Source organism: Marmota monax, unplaced genomic scaffold (assembly GCF_021218885.2).
Source record: "Marmota monax isolate L192 unplaced genomic scaffold, Marmota_monax_Labrador192_F-V1.1 WCK01_AAM20220418_F8-fsc00089, whole genome shotgun sequence".
Classification (NCBI taxonomy): domain Eukaryota; kingdom Metazoa; phylum Chordata; class Mammalia; order Rodentia; family Sciuridae; genus Marmota; species Marmota monax.
Genome location: NW_026694744.1, coordinates 7,164,360 through 7,184,663, shown reverse-complemented (window position 1 = coordinate 7,184,663; position 20,304 = coordinate 7,164,360). Strand labels below are relative to the sequence as shown.

The 20,304-nt window shown below is 38.9% G+C and overlaps 1 protein-coding gene across 6 annotated transcripts in view; it reads right to left on the bottom strand.

Annotated features, from left to right (window-relative positions):
- The window catches only part of Mid1 (midline 1), a 353,950-nt gene that overhangs the window by 99,506 nt on the left and 234,140 nt on the right, over positions 1 to 20,304 (bottom strand). For 5 of the 6 annotated variants that reach the window (XM_046424289.2, XM_058572594.1, XM_058572593.1 and 2 more), the window contains exon 2: positions 9,869 to 10,581. In XM_046424289.2, coding sequence (XP_046280245.1) covers positions 9,869 to 10,528 — 660 coding nt within the window. In that variant the 5' untranslated portion in view covers positions 10,529 to 10,581. The remainder of the gene's footprint in view (positions 1 to 9,868; positions 10,582 to 20,304) is intronic. The other variant, XM_046424292.2, reaches the window with a different exon arrangement.

Genomic DNA, 20,304 nt, shown 5'->3' with positions numbered 1-20,304 from the left:
ATCTTTCAGAAGCAACTGGCTATATTCAGCATGAGCCTGAATTTTATCCATTTCACTCTTCCCAGGTTTGAATTTGACCAGGACAACCAAGAGCAATTGACTGAGTTCTGGACAGCTATGTGCTATCCAGGGTCAAAGGAGAAGGAAATAAATGCTCCCTACCACTTCAGGATATTTATCCTAACACTTAAGTTCCTAAAAATTCCATTCAGATAGAGCAAGTCCACCAGCTGGTTTGGTTAACACAATAGCACTTCCTTGAGTTGGCCTCTCATCCCTCTCTTCCTAGAGACCTGGCCTTTCAGAGTGGAAATTGCATTAACTGCTTCTGAGTCTGGATATTTACCTGACCTATTAGCCCTTTTCCGGAAGGATATGGGGACCTCTGAGGAAAGCATGTGAGAAGAGCCAACAGTCCAGCCCGTGAACAGTAGACCTTTAATAAGAAAGCATCCGGCCCAGAGTTTAGTGTGGATCAGAGCCCTCATATTTTGCCCTCACATCACTGCAGAGGAATGAACAGTGTGGATGTCACTGTTTGTCCTCTCTGAATGTTGCTTTCACTGAAATGTGTTTTTGCTTCAGCTTTTCAAATTAGGCAATTTCCAGATATTGGCACCAAAGTCAACAATCTTTGATAATTATTCACATTAAAAATTATCTCATGGATGGAGCTCCATAGTACTCTTTTCATAGTTCCCTTTTATGTGATCTTATTACATGTTATCTGTCATTAGCTCTAGACCATGAAGCAATAACTTTGCTATTCATTTCTACATCCCCAAAATTTACCCAGTTCTTATCTCATAGTAGTTACATAAAAATATCCCTTGGGTGAATAAAAGATTTCTTTTGTGAAAAAAGACTTTGATAAAGCAGATATAAAAAACATTTATAAAGACACAAAAAAGGATAAGTGCTTTCATGATGCTGTTTCATACTTTTCACTAATAAAAACCTGTTCTATCCTGGGGCTGGGGTTGTGGTTCAGCAGTAGAGCACTCGCCTAGCACATGCGAGGCCCTCAGCACCACATAAAAATAAATAAAATAAAGGTATTGTGTCCAACTACAACTAAAAATAAATAAATAAGTATTTTGAAAAAATAAAAACCTATTCTATCACAATGTATATAAAAACCTGTAGTTTTCTAATACCCGCCCCCCATAAAAAGCAAAGGAGATATAAGGGAAGAAGCAGATTGTGCACCACTACTCCTTGCATTGTATACAACTGACACAAAGAGATCACCAAGAACAAAATCCCCAGGGCTACTACAGAGGAGGAGCTGGAAGCTTCTCCCTCTGCAAGTTCCTTTACTTTAGGACTTTCCTTCTGCTACCCTGCCCACTTCCTATTCTAAGGGACACAGCTGTGAACACAGCCCAGAGCCAGCGTGCTACCTCCTTCACGTGCACACCAAGTTCAATCTCTCTCTCTCTCTCTCTCTCTCTCTCTCTCTCTCTCTCTCTCTCTCTCTTTTTAGCTGTAGTTGGACACAATGTCTTCAGTTAATTTATTTTTATGTGGTGCTGAGGATCGAACCCAGCACCTCACACATGCTAGGCGGGCACTCTACCTCTGAGTCACAGCCCTCGCCCCACCAAATGCAATCTTACCACAAAAAAAGAAAGCTGGCCCGCTGAGCCCCTTGTGGCCAATCCAAGCTGCCTGAAAGTAATGCCACCTACATTTTCCTCATCTGTCTAGATGTGTCGAAATGGGACAGCTATTGTATAATCCTAAATCCCAGCTTCCCTTTCCTAGGGAACAATTGTAGATGATTGAGCCCAATAAAGCAGGACCATGAAAGCCCATCCCATCCACATCATCTTCAAAATGGTGTGTGTTTTTAAAGGCATTTGTTTCCATCCACCACTCACTGCTTCTTAAAAGTCCAGTTTACTATTTTGTTTTGTTAAAAAGGACAATAAACCAAAGTTTGGAATTAGGCAATTTCCAGATATGAACACCATATGATTCCCTTGAGGGTTGTTCAAAGTGTCCCATGTCGGCCAGAAACACAAATCAACCCTATAACCAATGAGTAATTTATGATACTGTCAAGAAATCCACGATTGGATTACACCAATGAAGCCTTTATCATAACTGTAAAAGTGCAGATAAAATACTACTTCGTGTTCATCCAATGCTTACTATGTGCCATCACTATGATCAGCAGTTTACTAGCATTTTTCTTTTTGATGAGAAACACAAAATGTGTTTTCCTCTGTTAGCTTAAAAAGCTGTAACTCGTGGATATGCAAAAAGGCATTAAAGTCCCAGAGTCCAAAACATAATGTGAAGAAATTTAAAGTGGATTTTGTAAATGCAGTTGTATCAGATTTTTCCAGAAGGTTTATATCACATAATGAGAGGGGAAAAAAATTTAAAACTTCAGTCATTTACTTTCCCCAGCCACTCACAGCCACTTTATTATTTACCTAGTCAATGTGAAAAAAAAATCACTAGTCTTTCTAAGAATAATTTATGATTTGTCAATGACATAGACTAAAAGGGTTTTGATTATTACAACCTAAAAATCTCCAAAAAAGCCCCACTGCACTTATTTCTGAAAAACTCAAAAAAGGCCACATAGAAGGCTGAAACACTCAAAATGCAATGCTGCCTGTGTTGGCATAGTTAGCTAGGGTAGAAAGTACTGAAAGAGATATAAGACAAACTGAACAGCAAGGGAACTGTGCTTATAATTCAGAATCACTATCTCTTCAAGGTGATTTGAGGCAACTCGGTTTGCCACTCTCAGCCCCAATTTCCACAGCTGTAGAATGGGGTGGAGCAACCTGAGCTCTAAGGTTGCTCCTGGTTCCTACATGTTACTGGGACCTGCAGTAGGTACTTGGAGGATTGAACAGTACTCTCCTTATCATGAATCAAAAGCCAGAAGAAAGTCACACACTATTATCACTGTCTTTCTGGGCCAAAAACACAAGAGAAGCATCATGTTTATGCTTGGATCCAAGAGCTGATCAACACTGACACCTCCTATTTATTCTTAATCTTCAGGGGCAAGACTTTGAATCTCACACTTTGATGCATTTCTGTTGACAGGATGGTGAATTTTGCCAATTAAAGCAAAGACCACAAAATCTAAAGGATTCTTTATTTCTTCTGTGAATGCAGTAACCCTAATCATTCTGATATCCTCTTTCAACATTTCTTAGAGAAAATATACATTGCATTAGCCCCTGTCTCAAAAAGAAATTGCTTCACTATAGCCTTAGAGACAAGAATAAAAATACCCCAAACTCTTAACCTGGCATGTGAAGACTTTCAAAATTTCCATTAAGATGATTCTTCCAGGGCTGGGGTTGGTTGTGGCTCAGTGGTAGAGTGTTTGCCTATCATGTGTGAGGTACTGGGTTCAATTCTTAGCACCACATATAAATAAATAAAAATAAAGTCCCATTGACAACTAAAAGAAATATATTTTAAAAAATGATGATTCTTCCAACAATGCTTCTCTTGGCCCCTCAGTCAGAACCCCACAATCTATTTAGCATTGTCTACAGTCCCAAAGCTATCTCCCGTATTGCTGTAGACAGGTCTCTGCAGGCCTCACTACACCTCTTTGATGCATAATCCACTGATCTGTCAGAGCAGCTTAAATCCCACCACCCTGAAGCAAGGTTTATTGTCTACTCAAACCCAGAGTTATCTCTTCCTCCTCCGAATCCCCACTCATCTAAACCAATCAACTGCACATGTCCATCAACAAGTGTTTATTGTCGTGCCTCTGCCTTTGGCCAGGTGCTTTAGAAATTAAACTACAAAACACATTAAAGTAACAATGTGGACCCCTAGACAAATAATGCAAGCAATGATTTAAAAAAATACCTAGCAGCCCATCTATTGCCAAAGTCCACACACTCAACCAATACACACTCTACCTCCTGGTTTCTAATAGTAGAACTACCATGTATAGCAGACTTTCTCTCGGTCAGCCACAATGTCAAGGGTTTAAATGAAACACTTTATTTTGCTTTCCCAAGTTTCTGTGAAAGTAAGTACAGTATGTTATTCTCCCCGTTTTATAGACGAGTAACATGCAGCATAGAAATGTTAAGCAACATGCCCTAAGAATACATTTGTTACACAGAACCAAGACTAAGAGGTTCCTTGTGTACTTGTCTGTGCATTTTCCGGAACTCCCTGAGTTTATCAAAAAAAATGATCCTAATCATAATAAATTGTCAGGCAATAATGCATTCCTCTCTACAAGTTAAGGAGGGGAGAGGTGACTCATCGGGGAAAAGAGAGGTGAGAAGCAGGGCAGGGAGTGCCCTTGAGCTTTCCATTAAGAACATATTCCCGCAGATATTTCTTTTTACTCGATCCATCATAAATACTTGTTGTACCAAACTAAAAAAATTAAAATAGTTGAATACATTTTACAAATATTTGGAAATCATTTTATCACATGGGAATGTATAAAAAATACATGTTGCAGACTAAAGACATGTGGCCATTGAAATAATCACAAACAATTGCATTTTAAAAGAAATGAGTTGGAAGTGGTGAGACCCCATAAACCAAAACACTTTAGAAAATGTGTGTCTCACTCATATACCACATGATGAAACATCAAATTAGGTATATCTGCATCTTGTGTTAAAATCTAACCTGGAATTATTGTGAACTATTTTGAAAAACTATACAAAGGTTACACTAAGGAGGCCATATGTGGTATGAAGTAAAAACTGAAAGTCCAATAAAAGGAATTTTACAGACATCTAGTAAATTTGACAGTGCTTTTTAATACAAGACTTGGAAATGGTAGGTGTGATGGCCCTTTTTCTGGGAAAAAAAAAAGCATCTCTAATGCTAGGGTCAGTGTCCTTGCTTTGAGAACAATGTGCCTTCCACTAACAGAGAAAATATTTGGCTGTTAGAATTTTCTACTAGAGTATAAGCTGCATAAAGGCAGGGACCATTTCTGTTCATATTCTCTTCACTTAATAAACATATTTAAACTTAATTTTTCATAATTTCCAAAAAACTATATGAACTTACATATTCTTATAGACATAGCTTCAAAAGTTGTAAATTTTAAAAAAAATACTATGAGAACTTGAAATTTTCACTTTCCAGAAATCTTCATTATTAGTAAGAGGTTTAAATGTACCTGTCTAAGTCATTAATTGATTAAGCAGAATAAAACAATGAGGCTATGCTATGGAAAACCTGAAGACACAATTAATAGTCATTCTAGTGTTTTATAAGTAAGACCACATGCAATTGCCTTGAGCAATCTTAAGGTATTTAAATTGGAAATCAATAAATAGAAACATACATTTTTTTTAAAAAAAATACTTATGCTTCCTTGCACGGTACCACATGCCTGTAATTTCAGTGGAGGATCGCAAGTTCAAAGTCAGCCCTAGCAATTTATCAAGGTCCTAAGGACTGTAGTGAGACCCTGTCTCAAAATAAAAAATAAAAAGTGCTGGGGTGTGGTTCAGTTGTTAAGTACCCCTGGGTTCAATCCCCCTGCACCAAAACAAACAAACCAAAAACAAACAAACAAACAACAACAACAACAACAAAAAAACGAGAAACAAAACAAAAAAACCCCTCTCATCCTTGGAACTTTGAAATACAAAGAAAAGAAAAAAAGAAAAAAAAAATCTTTCCTCTAAGTCTACACCAGGTTCAAAAACAACTTCTACCCATCTACCAAACATTTAGAAAATAGATGAAATATTTCAGATATAGCTAACATTGCTCTGTTTTTCGTCATCTCTTGCCTGCAGAATGAAATATGCCTAGAAGAAATAATGGTCTCTTGAATTTGCCTCCATATAATTTGGATTCAGAAAAATTCTGATATTAAAATAAATAAACAAATGAATGTATGCATACATACACATGTATGTTATAGGTATATTTTTACCTCTCTCTTACACACACACACACACACACACACACATCTTACACTAGAACCTGCACAATATCTACAGCTATTCACAGAGAAGTAACCAGCTATAGAAACTCTTAAGGAAAAAGAAAAGGTCTATCTTAGTAGCTACTAAAACTTTCACAGTTACAAATTGGAAAAGACTTTCAAAAATCAATACAATTTAATGAGGCTGGGGTTGTGGCTCAGCAGTAGAGTGCTTTCCTAGCATGTGCAAGGCGCTGGGTTCGATCCTCAGCACCACCTAAATATGGGTTAAATAAAATACTGTATCCAACTACAGCTAAAATATGCATATAAAATCAATTGTTTAAATCTATAATCAATAGATCATAAAAATTATAAACATATTAAAAAATAGAAGGAGTGAAATCTCATGTCTTCCTCCTGATGACAAGCGCTACATAAGGAAGGCTGAGATATAACTGAAAATTTTGATCAGATCATTTAAAAATTACAATAGGAGGGGCTGGGGTTGTGGCTTAGCGGTATGAGCACTCACCTAGCATGTGCAAGGCACTGGGTTCGATCCTCAGCACCACATAAAAATAAACAAACAATAAAATAAAGATATTAAGAATATATATATATATGTTTTTAAAATTACAATAGGATGATCCATTGAAATCTGTATTAAACAAACTCCCTCCTATAGCCAGCCTTTAGAGTTAGAAAAAAAAGACCATGGTTTAGAACTTCAATTCAGCTCATTTGAAGGGGCTATGATGAAAGTGAAGGGCAAGGAAAGGTTAATTGTTCTCCACTGCTATATTTTTATAGGTGTAACTAGAGAAAAGAATCAAGAGTTCCAACATAGTATGCTAGAAGAGAAAAAGAGCTATTACTTCATTGTAATTCCTTGAAAACTCTGGAAGGCATTATATGAAATTCTCTTATATGTTATGTACTTCACAAATCAAAATTTTAATCCATGATTTGGAGGATTGAGAGGCATCTTAAAATTCAATTTGAATAATGAAAAAAAAGTCTGTATTCTGTGTATTCTGATATGCTTCATTTAGAGACTTTGCATTTGGCGTTTCTTAAAATAGGGTTCAGGAAATACTACTTTAATTTTCTATTTAGTTCAATATTTCATGAGTGCTTCTCAACACACAGTTTCTGAAAGCATTAGACTACTGACATGACACTATTTCAGACGATGTGGAGGATTCGATTTGCATGAATTCTACATGTTGGAATATGTTGTCTTTTTTTTTTCTTTTGTGCTTAGGAAAACACTGTGATATATAAAACTATATTCCATTTCTTTTATATAAACACATATCTCTTATACCAAGATCTGATATAACTTAAGAAGGTTCCCCAAAGCTTAGTGTTATTGAAGGAAATAATTATTCTTCATAATCATTGCAGGATTCCCCTCTTTGTATAGTGGACTTTAACAGAGGGACAACTATATTTTCAAGCCAAAGATACCTGGGTCCTTACATCCAAATAACTAAAGTCAGTCTATCATCTTGTCAATGAAAGCATTCTCAAATATCTCTGTGCTTCATCTATGTTTTCACATCATCACAAATTTCTATGAGATCCCAGGACTACAGAAAAAGTGTACAGAGTGCATTTACTCTTTCAAACCAAAGTCACAATTAACAAAAACACACTTCCTTGGTTTTGGTTCTTTCAGTATGCTATTACTTCCTTCAAAAATCAACATTTATATTGTACTGAAATTTTAAACAAAACAAGGAAGTACATATGTTCATACATCTGTGATCACTAAAATTTCACCCAAATGTCCTATATTCTTCTAGTTTTTTTTTATTCTAACATCAGTGGCATGTTTCAGAACAAACATGCCATGCTAGTACGTTATTTGTTGAAATGCTCATAAACACATTTTGCTGAATGGCTGTAAATAATTGCTCATAAGCACATTTTGTTGAATAGCTATAAATGTATTTAGACACATTGGATGCTGTTTATATGCTCATATTTATGTAATTAGAAAATAAAATATACTACATTGTTAATTGTCAGGCCCTCCCTATGATAGCACCAAGGACCGATAACCCACTGGCTTGATTAGGCAAGCAATGATTGAAGATTTTCATTTTCATCACAAAAAGACTAGAGTATGACAGTCTCTCTTCATAAATTTAAAGATGTTAGGTAAATAATTAATAACTGCTGTGACAGTACCCAAGTAATCATCAGAACTTGATTACCAGATTTAAATATCAAGTCTGTCTGAATATGGAACATCATTATGATTATAGTGTTTTAACAAACAATCATTAAAAGATAGCATTAATCCAATCAAAGGAACATATTTTTTTTTTATAAATGAGGGGAAAGGTTTGGGATGTTTACTATAGGAAAACAAAGATCAAACATCTCTGTTCAATGATCCTGAACCTCCTCCCCTCCCAACAACAAAGAAGGGGGTTACAAAAGATCACCTTGGCTTTTAAAAATTGCAGTCATATCGATTTTTGAAGAACTGACTTTAGAAGCACAATTCATGCATGCGTCACCTTTGCGATTAATGACTTTGGTAGTACTTTTTTCTGCTACGGCTGTGCAAAGCACTAAAAAAATACGGGTACCTTTCTCCACTTTTATTTGTCACCTTAACCCTCTTACTTAACTTCCTGTACATGGTTTAAAGATGGATCTGTGCCAGTCACTCTTTGGACACTTGAAATTAAGCACACTGCCCAGGTGATGCTTTTGTTGCCCAAGTGACATTTAAAAGCAGGGATTCACTTCAGTCTGTCATCTTCCCTCAGTGTGTCAAGAAAATAGCCAAGTCAAATCCCAGATGTGATCTGTTAATTCCACCATCACAAACTGTGCTCCCAGTAAACACAACCACCCATTAGCGCTAAGGAGAAGTGATAGGAACCATTTGTTAAAGGTGACGAAGTTCTCCAAGTGATAATACTCTTTGGATCACATGATTCATTTTGTTTGCTCAACCACTTGGTATGTGTTTTTCCTGAGAGGAAGGACTTCAGTATATATTTACTGAGAGCTTTAATTTATACTTCCTTTCCTTTTAATTGGTGTCTTGTGATCTAAAATTAGCTGGTGAACACAGTCTCTCCCTCCAACTCTCTCAGCTGAGTTTTCAATAATTAGCCCCACGGTTGCCTAAAGTTGAACAGACATCTGGAGACAGCTTTTTATTTCTTCCCTGGTGCTTTCTAGCCATATTTAGAGAGTGATTTTTTTATTTGACATATAGTCATATTAATTATTAGCCCCCAAGCTGGAATTAGGGTAATAATTTCATATTAAAAGTTAAGTTAAAACAGTCTTGCCTGTAACTTCGCGGAATAAAACACCTACGTGGAAAGGAATTCTTTCATGAAACCTGAGATTGTCAGAGTGCTCTAGTTAACCAATAAGCTGGATATCATTTAGACAAGAAGAAAAGGTCACGTGTCCTCTAAAATCCCACATTTGCTACAGACATTCCTTCTTCTATTCTTTTGTTTGTGTAGTAACTAGATATAGGTACAATGACAGTGAATTAGTTTTCCCAGATGAGTGAAGAAAATAAATGCCCCGCAAATGCCCACAGCCAGATTCTATCAGGCAATTCTTTTTGCGCTCATTTTCTCATTCTTGCTCACGCGTACTGTCTCTCAAAGCAGCACTCTCTTAGCAAGAACTGCAAAGATTGAAAATGATCCAGAAAAACTGCAAGGATTGAAAATGATCCAGATTTTTAGAATTCACCCTCACCTTGACAACGCTAAAATTACAAGCAGCAGTCAACTTTTACAAGATACCCTTATTGTGTAACATTTATAGGCTGCCAAAAACATGCTAAAACTAATCAGATAACAAAGGTGAAGAGAAAACCTTCACCTGCCATGTAGCTAGCAGTGAATACACTTCTTATTTCCATGACATTTGCTGGCAGAAAGGGGTTGGCTTAAGGCGGATCGGACTAACCTTCAATTTGTCATAGCGCTCACTCAAAGCTGCCACCTGATGATCGCGGTGCCGCCCAACCAGTTTACACAAGGCACAGATTAACTGGTCATCGGTCACACAGTACATATTCACCTTCTCATCCTCGTGCTCCAGGCACATCAGCCCCCGGATGTGCGAGTCCGGGATTGGCTCAATCAGACGATGGCCTGTAAAGGGCTTCTTGTTCGGGTGAGTGGCTTTCAGGCACTCATCACAGTAGGACACTTCACAAGTGACACAGGTCTTCACCGCGTCCTGGGCAGGATCCTGGTCACAGAACTGGCAGAGGACCTTCTCAGCAGAAGACATGGTGCTGGTATCAAAGGCCCGCTCCCGACGGGTCTCACTGGGGGAATTAGGCCCGCTCACTGACGCTTTCTGGAACCTGTCGATGATGTTCTGCAGGGTGACGTTGCGCTTGAGCCCGTCTAGACCTCGCTGGCTGAGCGTGATGACATGCCGGCAGGTGGGGCACTGGAAGGCGCTGATGGACTCCACAGACTCGTTGGTGGCACAGTGTGACACCAAGATGCGGTGGGCGCAGTTGAAGCAGAGGCTGTGTGCGCAGGGCAGCAGGAGAGGGTCCTCAAAGAGCTCCAGACAAATAGGGCAGGTCAGTTCCGACTCCAGTGTTTCCATCTTCAGGCAAAGCTCTCTGGTGTCATCAAAATCCAAGGAAGCTGATCAGCTATCTGGAAACAGAACGCAAGATTTGATTAGGCACGAGGGGGTCAGCCATGGGGGGCTGTCAGCTTTGAATGCATCTCAGAATAATTCCAAACACAGGTCATGGAAGGGTAAATGTGTGTGTACATTCCAAGTCTCTTCTCTTCTCTCTCTCTATTGGGGGGGGCATGGGGGGAAGGGGACATTGTAACGTTTGCTCAAATTTCCAGTAACTGAAAGTAGCAATTTGTTTTTCAGTTTGGTTCTTAAAAGGCCTCACTCCAAACTGGCAAGTAATTGAAACTTGTAATTTTCATAACCTGTGTTTAATCAGAAAAAATTGTATTGTGTCACAGCCAGGCTTTAACCTTGATTGAAAATTAAAACGTAGAAATATTCATTATGAAACTATAGTCATTTATAACTTTGAATTTATGAAGTTACATATTACAATACATGTGTTTTAAGGACTTTTACACTGCAATACCAAACCAGGCTTTCTAATAGTAAAGAAGCAGTCACTGCAGAAATGGGCATTGAGCATAGGTGAAATCAAATGCACATATTTCAGTAGAAATAATTCTGGTTTAAATACAGGATGTCATTTTCTAAATCTATTCGTGAGAAAAACTTTGACTTCCACAAAGATGATTGTGACAAAGGCAATATTTTTGGCATGTGTTTGTTACTTTTCTGAATAATTCTATTGTTTAATTGTGCAGTTGGACGTGGGTGGGCAGAGAGAGATAAAAATATCTGGAGGACGTTTTGGCCGCTACAGTGAGCTTTGGTACCAATGGTTAATATTTAGAACAACAATTTAGCTAATTAGAACAAGGATTTTGGTGGTTATCATATTCATTTGATAAGTTTTAACAATGATAACAAATGCAGCTTAAAAAGCAATTTAAGAAGGCTTGCAAGGGCTGTTGAGCGACCTGTGTAGCCCTCCTGGTCTGAAATCTCCCACTGCGGACTTGTCATTGCTGCCAGCAACAGGCCAAGCTGGCAGGAGGTCCCGCCTCACACTCATAACTGTGCTGGCCTGGACACGACCTCCGTCAGCTTTGTTGCTCCCCTCCAGGCCACCTTGGGGTGGCCCAGCTGCACACTCCCCTTGCCATAAAGACCTTGCTGCTTTTGTGAGCTCCCGCCTGCCTTGCCTTCAAAAAGGGAGGGCAAAAAATCCCACACAAGCCCTGGTTCATTAGGGTGAAGAGGCCTCATACTCATTAGCAGGCCTGGGAACCAAGCCTCTTTGAACCTTCTCCCTTTCAGGACCATTAGCAGAGGTCTGCGGAGCACTGGCGGGCGTATTAGATGCAGCCCACTGCAGGCTGTGGGAGAACAGTGCAGCTCACCCAGTGGTCGGGAAGTTCAAATTACTTGCAAGGGGAGGGGCCCCCCCACCAGATTTATGGGGAGGCTTCATGTCCAAAGCTATGTTTAGTGATTCTGACAATCCATCATTTGTATTCACACCTCTGCTTATTTACCAAATTCACAATTTCTAGAATACCCTGACCTTCTCTGAAACATCATCCGTCCAAAATGCCATGTGATGCTCATCTTGCTACCAACTGAATGGTAAATGATCATTAAAAGTGGAAAGTATGTCCTGAACCTGTTAAAAATTAAAAAGCTACTGGTTTCCTAAAACCCCAGGAGCTTTAAAAAAATTTTCAACCATTTACTAATATTTACTACATAAGAAAGAATAAAGGAGTACCCACAATTTGAAATATTAAAACATAATCATCGTTCCACAGCCTGCAATAGAAACCATAAGGCTATTGTTGTAACAAACTTAATCATTCTACTTCATCCCAGCCAACTCTCCTATAGATGGCTCATAGGAAATTGAAAGGTTTTTTTACATTGTTATTTTGTTTTTACCTATTAAACATTATTTTAGTTAATCATGGAAAAAGAATTATCTTCAAATCAAATTTCTTCTCCCTTCCTATAAGAAGCATAGAAATTGCAGGGGAAAATGTAACCTTTTGCTCTGCTTTGTTCTCAGGTAAAGACAAGAACACCTACTGATGTATCTCCACAGAGGGGGGAGTATCAGATTATGTCTAGAGAGCTATGGTAACTGTGCTGTTAATTTTTTCATTTAATTTTTATTTTTAATTAACATACACTGTTTGTACCTATTTATGGGTACAGCTTTATCATTTGATACATGGAAAAGCAGTATGAAGTTTAAAAAAAAAAAAAACCCTGAAAGTAGACCTACCATATGACCCAGCAATCCCACTACTAGGTATTCAAAGGAAATGAAATCAGTAGGTCAAGAAAACATTTGCACCCCTATGTTCATTGCAGCACTATGCATAATAGCCAAGATATAAAATCAGCATAAGTGCCCGTAAGCTGAGTGGATAAAGAAATGTGGCTCATAGACATGATGGAATATTATTCAGCCACAAAAAGGGGGAAAAAGAATGAATCCTATTGAAGTAGACTGGGTACCCCCACTCCAAAGAACTTTGCCATAATTAAGCTTCTCCTCTGGTCATATCAGCAAGATATCTGCAGAGGTTATTGTGGTTGGTAGTTTCCTCTTTCTTGTAAATGCCAGGTTTGCACACAAAAGACATGACAGAGTTAGTTTGTAAGCTTGTTGTACAAAAAGATATTATCTCTGTTTTCTTGGTAAAAACTCATGAAACCTAAGTGTAGTCTAGGGGATGGAACAGAGATCATGTGTCATGTGAACCTCCAAGCCCAACCTCAGTGGGTATAAAGTTCAAAAAATTTTCCAAAATCTTTGTTCAGAGGAAGAATTCTTAGGTGAGAGCTACCTCTGAACCCTGTAGTCAATAAACCTGCTTCCTGAAAATTCCTTGGATATCCATCCTCTTCTGTTCTACTTCACTATCATCTGCAGCAACATGGATGGAGTTGGAGGACATTATGTTGAGTGAAACAATGAAATAAGTCCAGCACAGAAACAAATACAGCATGATAATTGTATTTTTAGTACAAATGCTAGGATTCCATCCCAGAGTGGTGTCATAAAAATTTCCAGAAGCAGGTGCAGTGTGTACCCTAAAGGAAATGCCAGCATTTTATGCACTCATTCAATAGCTGGCTTGAGAAGCCAGAATCTGGAGTTGTAATCACCACCACCATTATCATGGCCAACCCAGTGCCATCTCCAAGATGGCAAGAATTTTCTAACTTGTCTCCTAGCTTCTGCTCACACTTACACTTCCCCTTATAATCTATCCTCCATTCTGAAGCCACAGACCTTGTTAAAACGTGTCAGATCCTGCTTCTCCTTCACCAGAGGCTTCCCACCTCAGAGAGAAATTCACCAGGATAAAACCAGCCCCAGAAAACCAATTCAGACAGTGAGCTCATTTTCTCCCACACTACCTCTTGCTTGCTTTGCTGTGGGCACATGGCCTCCTGGTGAGTCCTCAAACATGCCAAACATTCCCCATCTTTTGCTTACCCCCACATGGTCTTTTCACATAAACCTAATTCCTCTACTACCACCATGATCACCTGCCCACTGGGCAATCCTCCCCCATCTCATTTTGCTTTTCTCTATGACATTTATTGCTGACACATTCATTCTATTACATGTTGTTCACTGCTCTGTCTCTCCCCATTGTTACCAGCATTAGAACAGAGACTCTACGAGAACAGAAATTTGCTCTTTGGGTGAGGTACCCTCAGCACCTAGAACTGTGTCCAGCCCAATGAGCACTCAAACATTCATTAAATCATCAGTACATTAATTCCATTAAATGTACTACTGATGTTTGGGTTGAAACCAAAAAGAATGAAACATAACTTTTTCCTTTAAGGATCTCTCAATACATTAGAACAGATGTCAGCAAGCTTTTTCTATAAAGGGCAGTACAGTAAACATTTCTGGCTTTGTGGGCTGTAGGATCTCTGCTGCAATTCCTTGATTCCACTAATTGTAATGCAACAGCAATCATATTCAACACATAATGGTGTGAGTGTGGCTGTGTTCCCACACAACTGCATTTACAGGTAATGAGATGGAATTTTCTACAGATCTTATTTTAGAAGACAGAGACACATATAGAAAGCCAGAATATAAAATGAAAATCACCCTCAAGAGGCATGAACAAAATGCTGCGTGGGCAACCGTGGCAATGACAGTAGAGCCAGATTTCGACAAGCACAAACACGTTTCCAGTACTAACAGGAAATAATCTACAATAGATTTCACTTTGCATCAATGGAAACGATGTGAGTTGAGCGAGTGCTTGGGGCAAGTCACATAAGAATGTTTTAATAGCAGCTGTTTAGATGGAGATCTTTTTCATTTATTGCCATAGTGCTTGGCCTGGTGCTTTGGGCCTGTGTGTACACTGTAAATGGCTAACTATATTAAGTAATAACAAAATACCTATGTGGTAAGTGAGTTTCAGCCAATTTTCTAAATCTTCACCTACATTCTGCCAGAAAGGAAGGGGTTTTGACTTGACACCTATACTGGATCCCATTTTATACTTTTATCCACATTTTGCTATAACAGAGATATCATTTTTACTAAGTTACTCAATGTATCTATCTTACTTGTATGCATGCAATTCCGCCTCCAAACAATTAGTATTTTCTAGCTTACTTATAAATATCCTTTGGAGAAATCAAAATATCACTCATTCTTTCACAAAATATTTAAGTCTTTCTATGTGCTTGGTCCCAGACAAGCACTGGTGACACTTGACTCCTCCTTCTGTGGTCTTATGGTTTATTAGGGTGGAGAAAATGTTCTTTTAAATTATTGTGTAGCATAACAGAAGATGCATACCAAAGACAGCTAGAAAAAATTTATAATATATTAGAGGAGAAGGGGACATGGGGAGGCTTCTGGAAGGAGGCAACACATGATGTAGGTTTTAAAAGAGAACAGAGGTTCACCAAGCAGATAGTGGTGGTGAATGGAGATTTTGTGCAAAATGTTATATTTCTTTCATATTCTCTTATCCCTTAGAGTTCAATTTCCATGCCAGAAAAGAAAAACTTTTTAGCCTTCACTACAATGGAAGGAAATCACACGTGCATATTGTTGTCAGGATATTCTATAGCTTAACATTTTTGTGAATGGGCTGAGCAGTCTTCATTCAGAGGAGGATGTAGTTAATCATGAGAACCCCTTGAAACAAACTGGGAATGGCAACAATTCACAGCTCACCCACAACTAGGAGATCTAAACCACAGCACAGTAGTGGGTAAGTTAGGCAAGTGGCCAGAAAAATCTAGGGCATTCAGCATGGCACTTATTAGGTGCCTGAGTGTCCATGGGTGAGGGCCAACAGATGTTCCCTACAATCCCTCTAGCATTCATTCTGATTGCATGCCTAAGCAGGACACTCTTTAATGGCAAGTTACAGTGAAGCCCTGCATCCTGGGACATACTAAATGCTGGACATCTTTTCAAGATACTTTCTTACGGATTCAAGAAAGCACCTCTTTAAAATAGGAAAGTGCAGTGTGCACACTGATAATCCCAGCAACTCCAGAGGCTGACACAGGAGGATCACAGGTTCAAGGCCCTAAACAACTTAGTGAGATCCTGTCTCAAAATAAAAAAGTGTTGGGGATGTAGGTAGAGGTAAAGTGTCTCTGGGTTAACTCCTCAGTAACAAAAAAATAAATTATAAAGTAGGAAAGTAATAAATGTATGTTTTGATGAGAAAAAAATGATGTGAATATTTTCACTCTTCCTCCTTCCCCATTTCTCTCCTTCTCTCATTCTGTGTAACACTGAAATTAGCTTTTTCTGGTTTTTCTTTCTTTAACTGTTTCTGACTTCGTTCTACTGTACGTGAAAGCCTAGGTGTTTTCTAATGGTCGATCATTCCTTCAAAAAAATGCAAAGAGAGCCTGTGTCTCTGAGGGAGGAGAATAATGATCCCAAAGATATCCACAAGCTATACTTCAGAACCTGTTGATATTTTAGTCTACAGGTGCAAAGGGAAATTAATGTTGCAGATATAATTAGGCAACTAAGCATCTGACTTTGAGATCCAAGTATTCTGGATTCTCCAATTGGACCCAGTGGAATCATAAGGCTCCTTAAATAAAAGGAAACCGAGAAATTTGGGAGGCTATGGCAAGAGTACTGCAAGTTGCAGGTCAGCCTAAGCAACTTAGTGAGACTCTGTCACATAATAAAAAATAAAAATGACTGGGAATGTGGCTCAGTAGCAAAGCACCCCTAGATTCAATTCCCATTCAAAAAATATTTTTTTTGGTGGAAGTGGGAGGCAAAAGAGTCAGAGCCAGAGTGATATGATGTGAAGAAGGCTATTCCAGCCATGGCTGCCTCACACATGGAAGAAGGGACCATAAGCCAAGAAGTGCACACAAACTCTAGAAGCTAGAAAAAGAAAATAGATTCTACCCTATGACTCCGGGGAGGAATGAAACCCTGCAGATACCTTTATGTCTAGCCCACAGATCTGCGTTAGACTTCAAACCTCTAGAAATGGAAGACAATAAATCTGTGTTCCTTGAAGCCCTCAACTGTGTGGTAACTTGCTATAGCATCAATAGAAAACTCATACACTCTCCCTTCCAAAAATCCAAATCATTGGCCAAGACTCGGAGATGTCAGGTCTTCATAGCTCTTTGCATTGGTTTCCTTCTCTTTGTTCCCTCTTCCTCTATATTGATCCAGACCCTCTTTGTAGCATTCTTAGGCTATCATGGGCGGGGGGGGCGACTTGCTAATTTGATTCCTTATTGCCAATATTTCCTCCCTCAGTTTAATCTTCATGGGAGTTGGGGGGGGGGGTTGGGGGGCAGCCACTGAGCATCATACCCACCCTTTTCACTCTATTTTGAGACAGGGTCTCATTACGTTTCCCAGGCTGGCCTCGAACTTTCAATCCTCCTGCCTCAGCTGCTGGAGTCACGGGGATAATAGGCCTGGGCCACAATGTGTAGCTCCAGTTTAATCTTTGGAACATGCTTCAGGCATCACGGCTTTTTCCTGTAACTTCCCTCAATGGTCCAAAACACAGAGCAGTTCCCTGTTGCCCGATGTCTGAGTTCTGACATCCTATTTCCTTTTTCAAAGTCTGGCCCAAGTTTCTCTAAAACCACACCTCCAAGTCTATTCTCACTCACTTCCTAAACAGAGACCCAGAAAATGGGACCATTTGCTGTCCCTAGCAGCAATTGCCTTTGCTTTTCTTCCTAGAACAAATGATGTTCCTATGTGAAATTTTTTTATTTGATGTTTGTTCTTTTGTTTTTTTTTTTTTTTCAATTTCTGCTGATTTTTAAAGATGCAAATGGAACCTCCCAGAGGCCCAACAAGTCCTGGCCACTATTGTACTTGGCAAGTTCATATTAAACAAAGAAGAATTGTTTAAAAAAGACAGTTCTAAATAGTGTGACGTGTCTTAAATGTTTACATTTAAAGGTTGCAAAGTAACCCTTTAAGCTGAAAACCACACAGCAATATAATTATCCTATTCACAAAACAACTAAAATATTTAGTTTAAAATATTTCCAAGTACTCACCAGAACAGTCAGTAATATGACCCAGGTTTAAAGATATATAATTCATCTCCTTCTTTCTATATAGTCAGACTCACTATGAACATGTATGTGCTCAGGCACAAGCAGACACACAAACATAAATCTCCTATGTAGGTAACATCTATTATCTCAATTTTAGGCCAAACACTGAGTATGTGGCTTGAGTCAAATGAGTCACCCTTGATAATCTCATGGGAAAACCTCTTAAGGTTCATGCCTTGTGGGGTTAAGGGAAATTAATCAACAGAGATGGAGATCTGGCTAAAGAGTTGCCTGAGCAGATGATTCCTTCCTTTCTCACTCAGGGGTCCAAGTATCTTTATCCTGAGGTATCTTTATGCTGAACAGTAGCACTCATCACAGGAGGAGAATATTTTCCAAAGAGCAAGGTTTATTTTGCCCAAGGTACAGGATATGGGAGAAAACAGCAAGAGGGAAAATTCCTGGTGCAAGAGGAAGGATATAGGGGCTTTCCCAGCTGCAGGGTTTGGTCTTGGGAAGGGAGGAGGGTAACTCAGGATGGACACACTTGTGGATTAGTGTTAGAAGCCAAGGACACAAGGAAGTTAAAGGGGTTCATGGCTGTTGTACTCATCTTTTTTGCTCCTTCCTTTGAAGTCAAAGGCACAAATACTACTTTAACCTGGCAGGTCAATGCAGACAAAACAATTAAGCCCCAGTCTGCACTGTCACAACCCTTGCCACCAACTTTACTCTTTATAGTCTCTCACGACATCTACTATGATACAATCAAGATAGCATGTACCTTGAAGAAATGTCTAGAATCTCTGTGCATACATCATGCAGTGCAGATTCAATTCATGGCTAAATTCATTGGGCAAGCTTTTAGGTTCAGATGCCAAGGGTATGGGAAGATTCACCCATATGCTCAAGAACCAAGTCAAGGATGGGTGCAGTGGTGTACACCTGTAATCCCAGCAGCTCAGGGACTGAGACAGGAGGATCATGAGTTCAAAGCCAGCCTCAGCAAAAGTGAGGTGCTAAGCAACTTAATGAGACCCTGTCTCTAAATAAAATACAAAATAAGGCTGGAGATGTGGCTCAGTGGCTAAGTGCCCCAGGGTTCAATCCCTAGCACCCCCCCAAAAAAAGGACCAGGTCAAAAATTAGAAATCTCCAGACCCCAAACATTCTGTGTGATCAGTTACCCATTAGAACAAAGAGCTAGGTCATCATCATTACATCATCCATTCATGTCTGCATAGTCCAAGAAACATAACTGTTTTCTAATTTAGAGTATATGAAAAACAGCCAGCATGCTACTCTTACAGCACAGCTCTGAAATCCTTCCCAGTCAGGGAAGTTAACGTGGCACTAGACCAAGGAATAATCTTGGGTACCAACCCTGGGTGGCCTGTGATCAACCGTTAATATCAGGTTGCTCTCTGCCACTGCCCCAGTGATTCCCAAGGCATTTCCTCAGATTCTTTTCCAAATATCCTCCAATTATGGAAATTAAGCTTATTAAATTTACCAAAATGTAAGTGAAATGACAAAAACACTTCAACACTACAGTAACGCCAAGTGAAAAAGATATGGTTTCAGAAAAGGAAGCTTCCCAAAATTCTGCAAACAATAAACAGCATTGAAAATAATGAAAATAAACATTACAAATAATTGTGCACATCTTCTGTCCCCTCTTTACCTGAAGAATTCAGAGTTAGCTGACTTATTGGTCTTTGGATTTTTGCTATGAGATTATCCTAACTGGATAGCTACAGGTAGAATATTTTTTAAAGACTGTGGAATGATGTTTCTGTCTTTGATCAGCAGAAATACACACTGTCAGAGGACTAGGGACCACCTAACTGGACAAGGCTTGAAACCAACTTGAGTCAGTGAGGTTGAGACTGAACTTGGAAGGAACTTGCTCTCATCTCATATAAGCACAATTTCTCAATACAGAAGTTATTATAATCAATAAAAACTGACAACTATATCCAAGATAGAATATTTAAAATAACATAATACAAGTGCTTGGCATCTGCATATTCAATCATGTAGTTTAGAATTTAACCTCAAGTTACAAAAACCACTGAATAAACACATTACCCAAATGCTACTTTACTGATCAGTATCCTGGCTGATTTGAGAAGCAGGTGAGTCAATAAAGGTCCAATAAAACAGGGCTACGTATGAAGTGATGGAAAGAGAGGAGGAAACTCAATTGAACTTAACTGGAA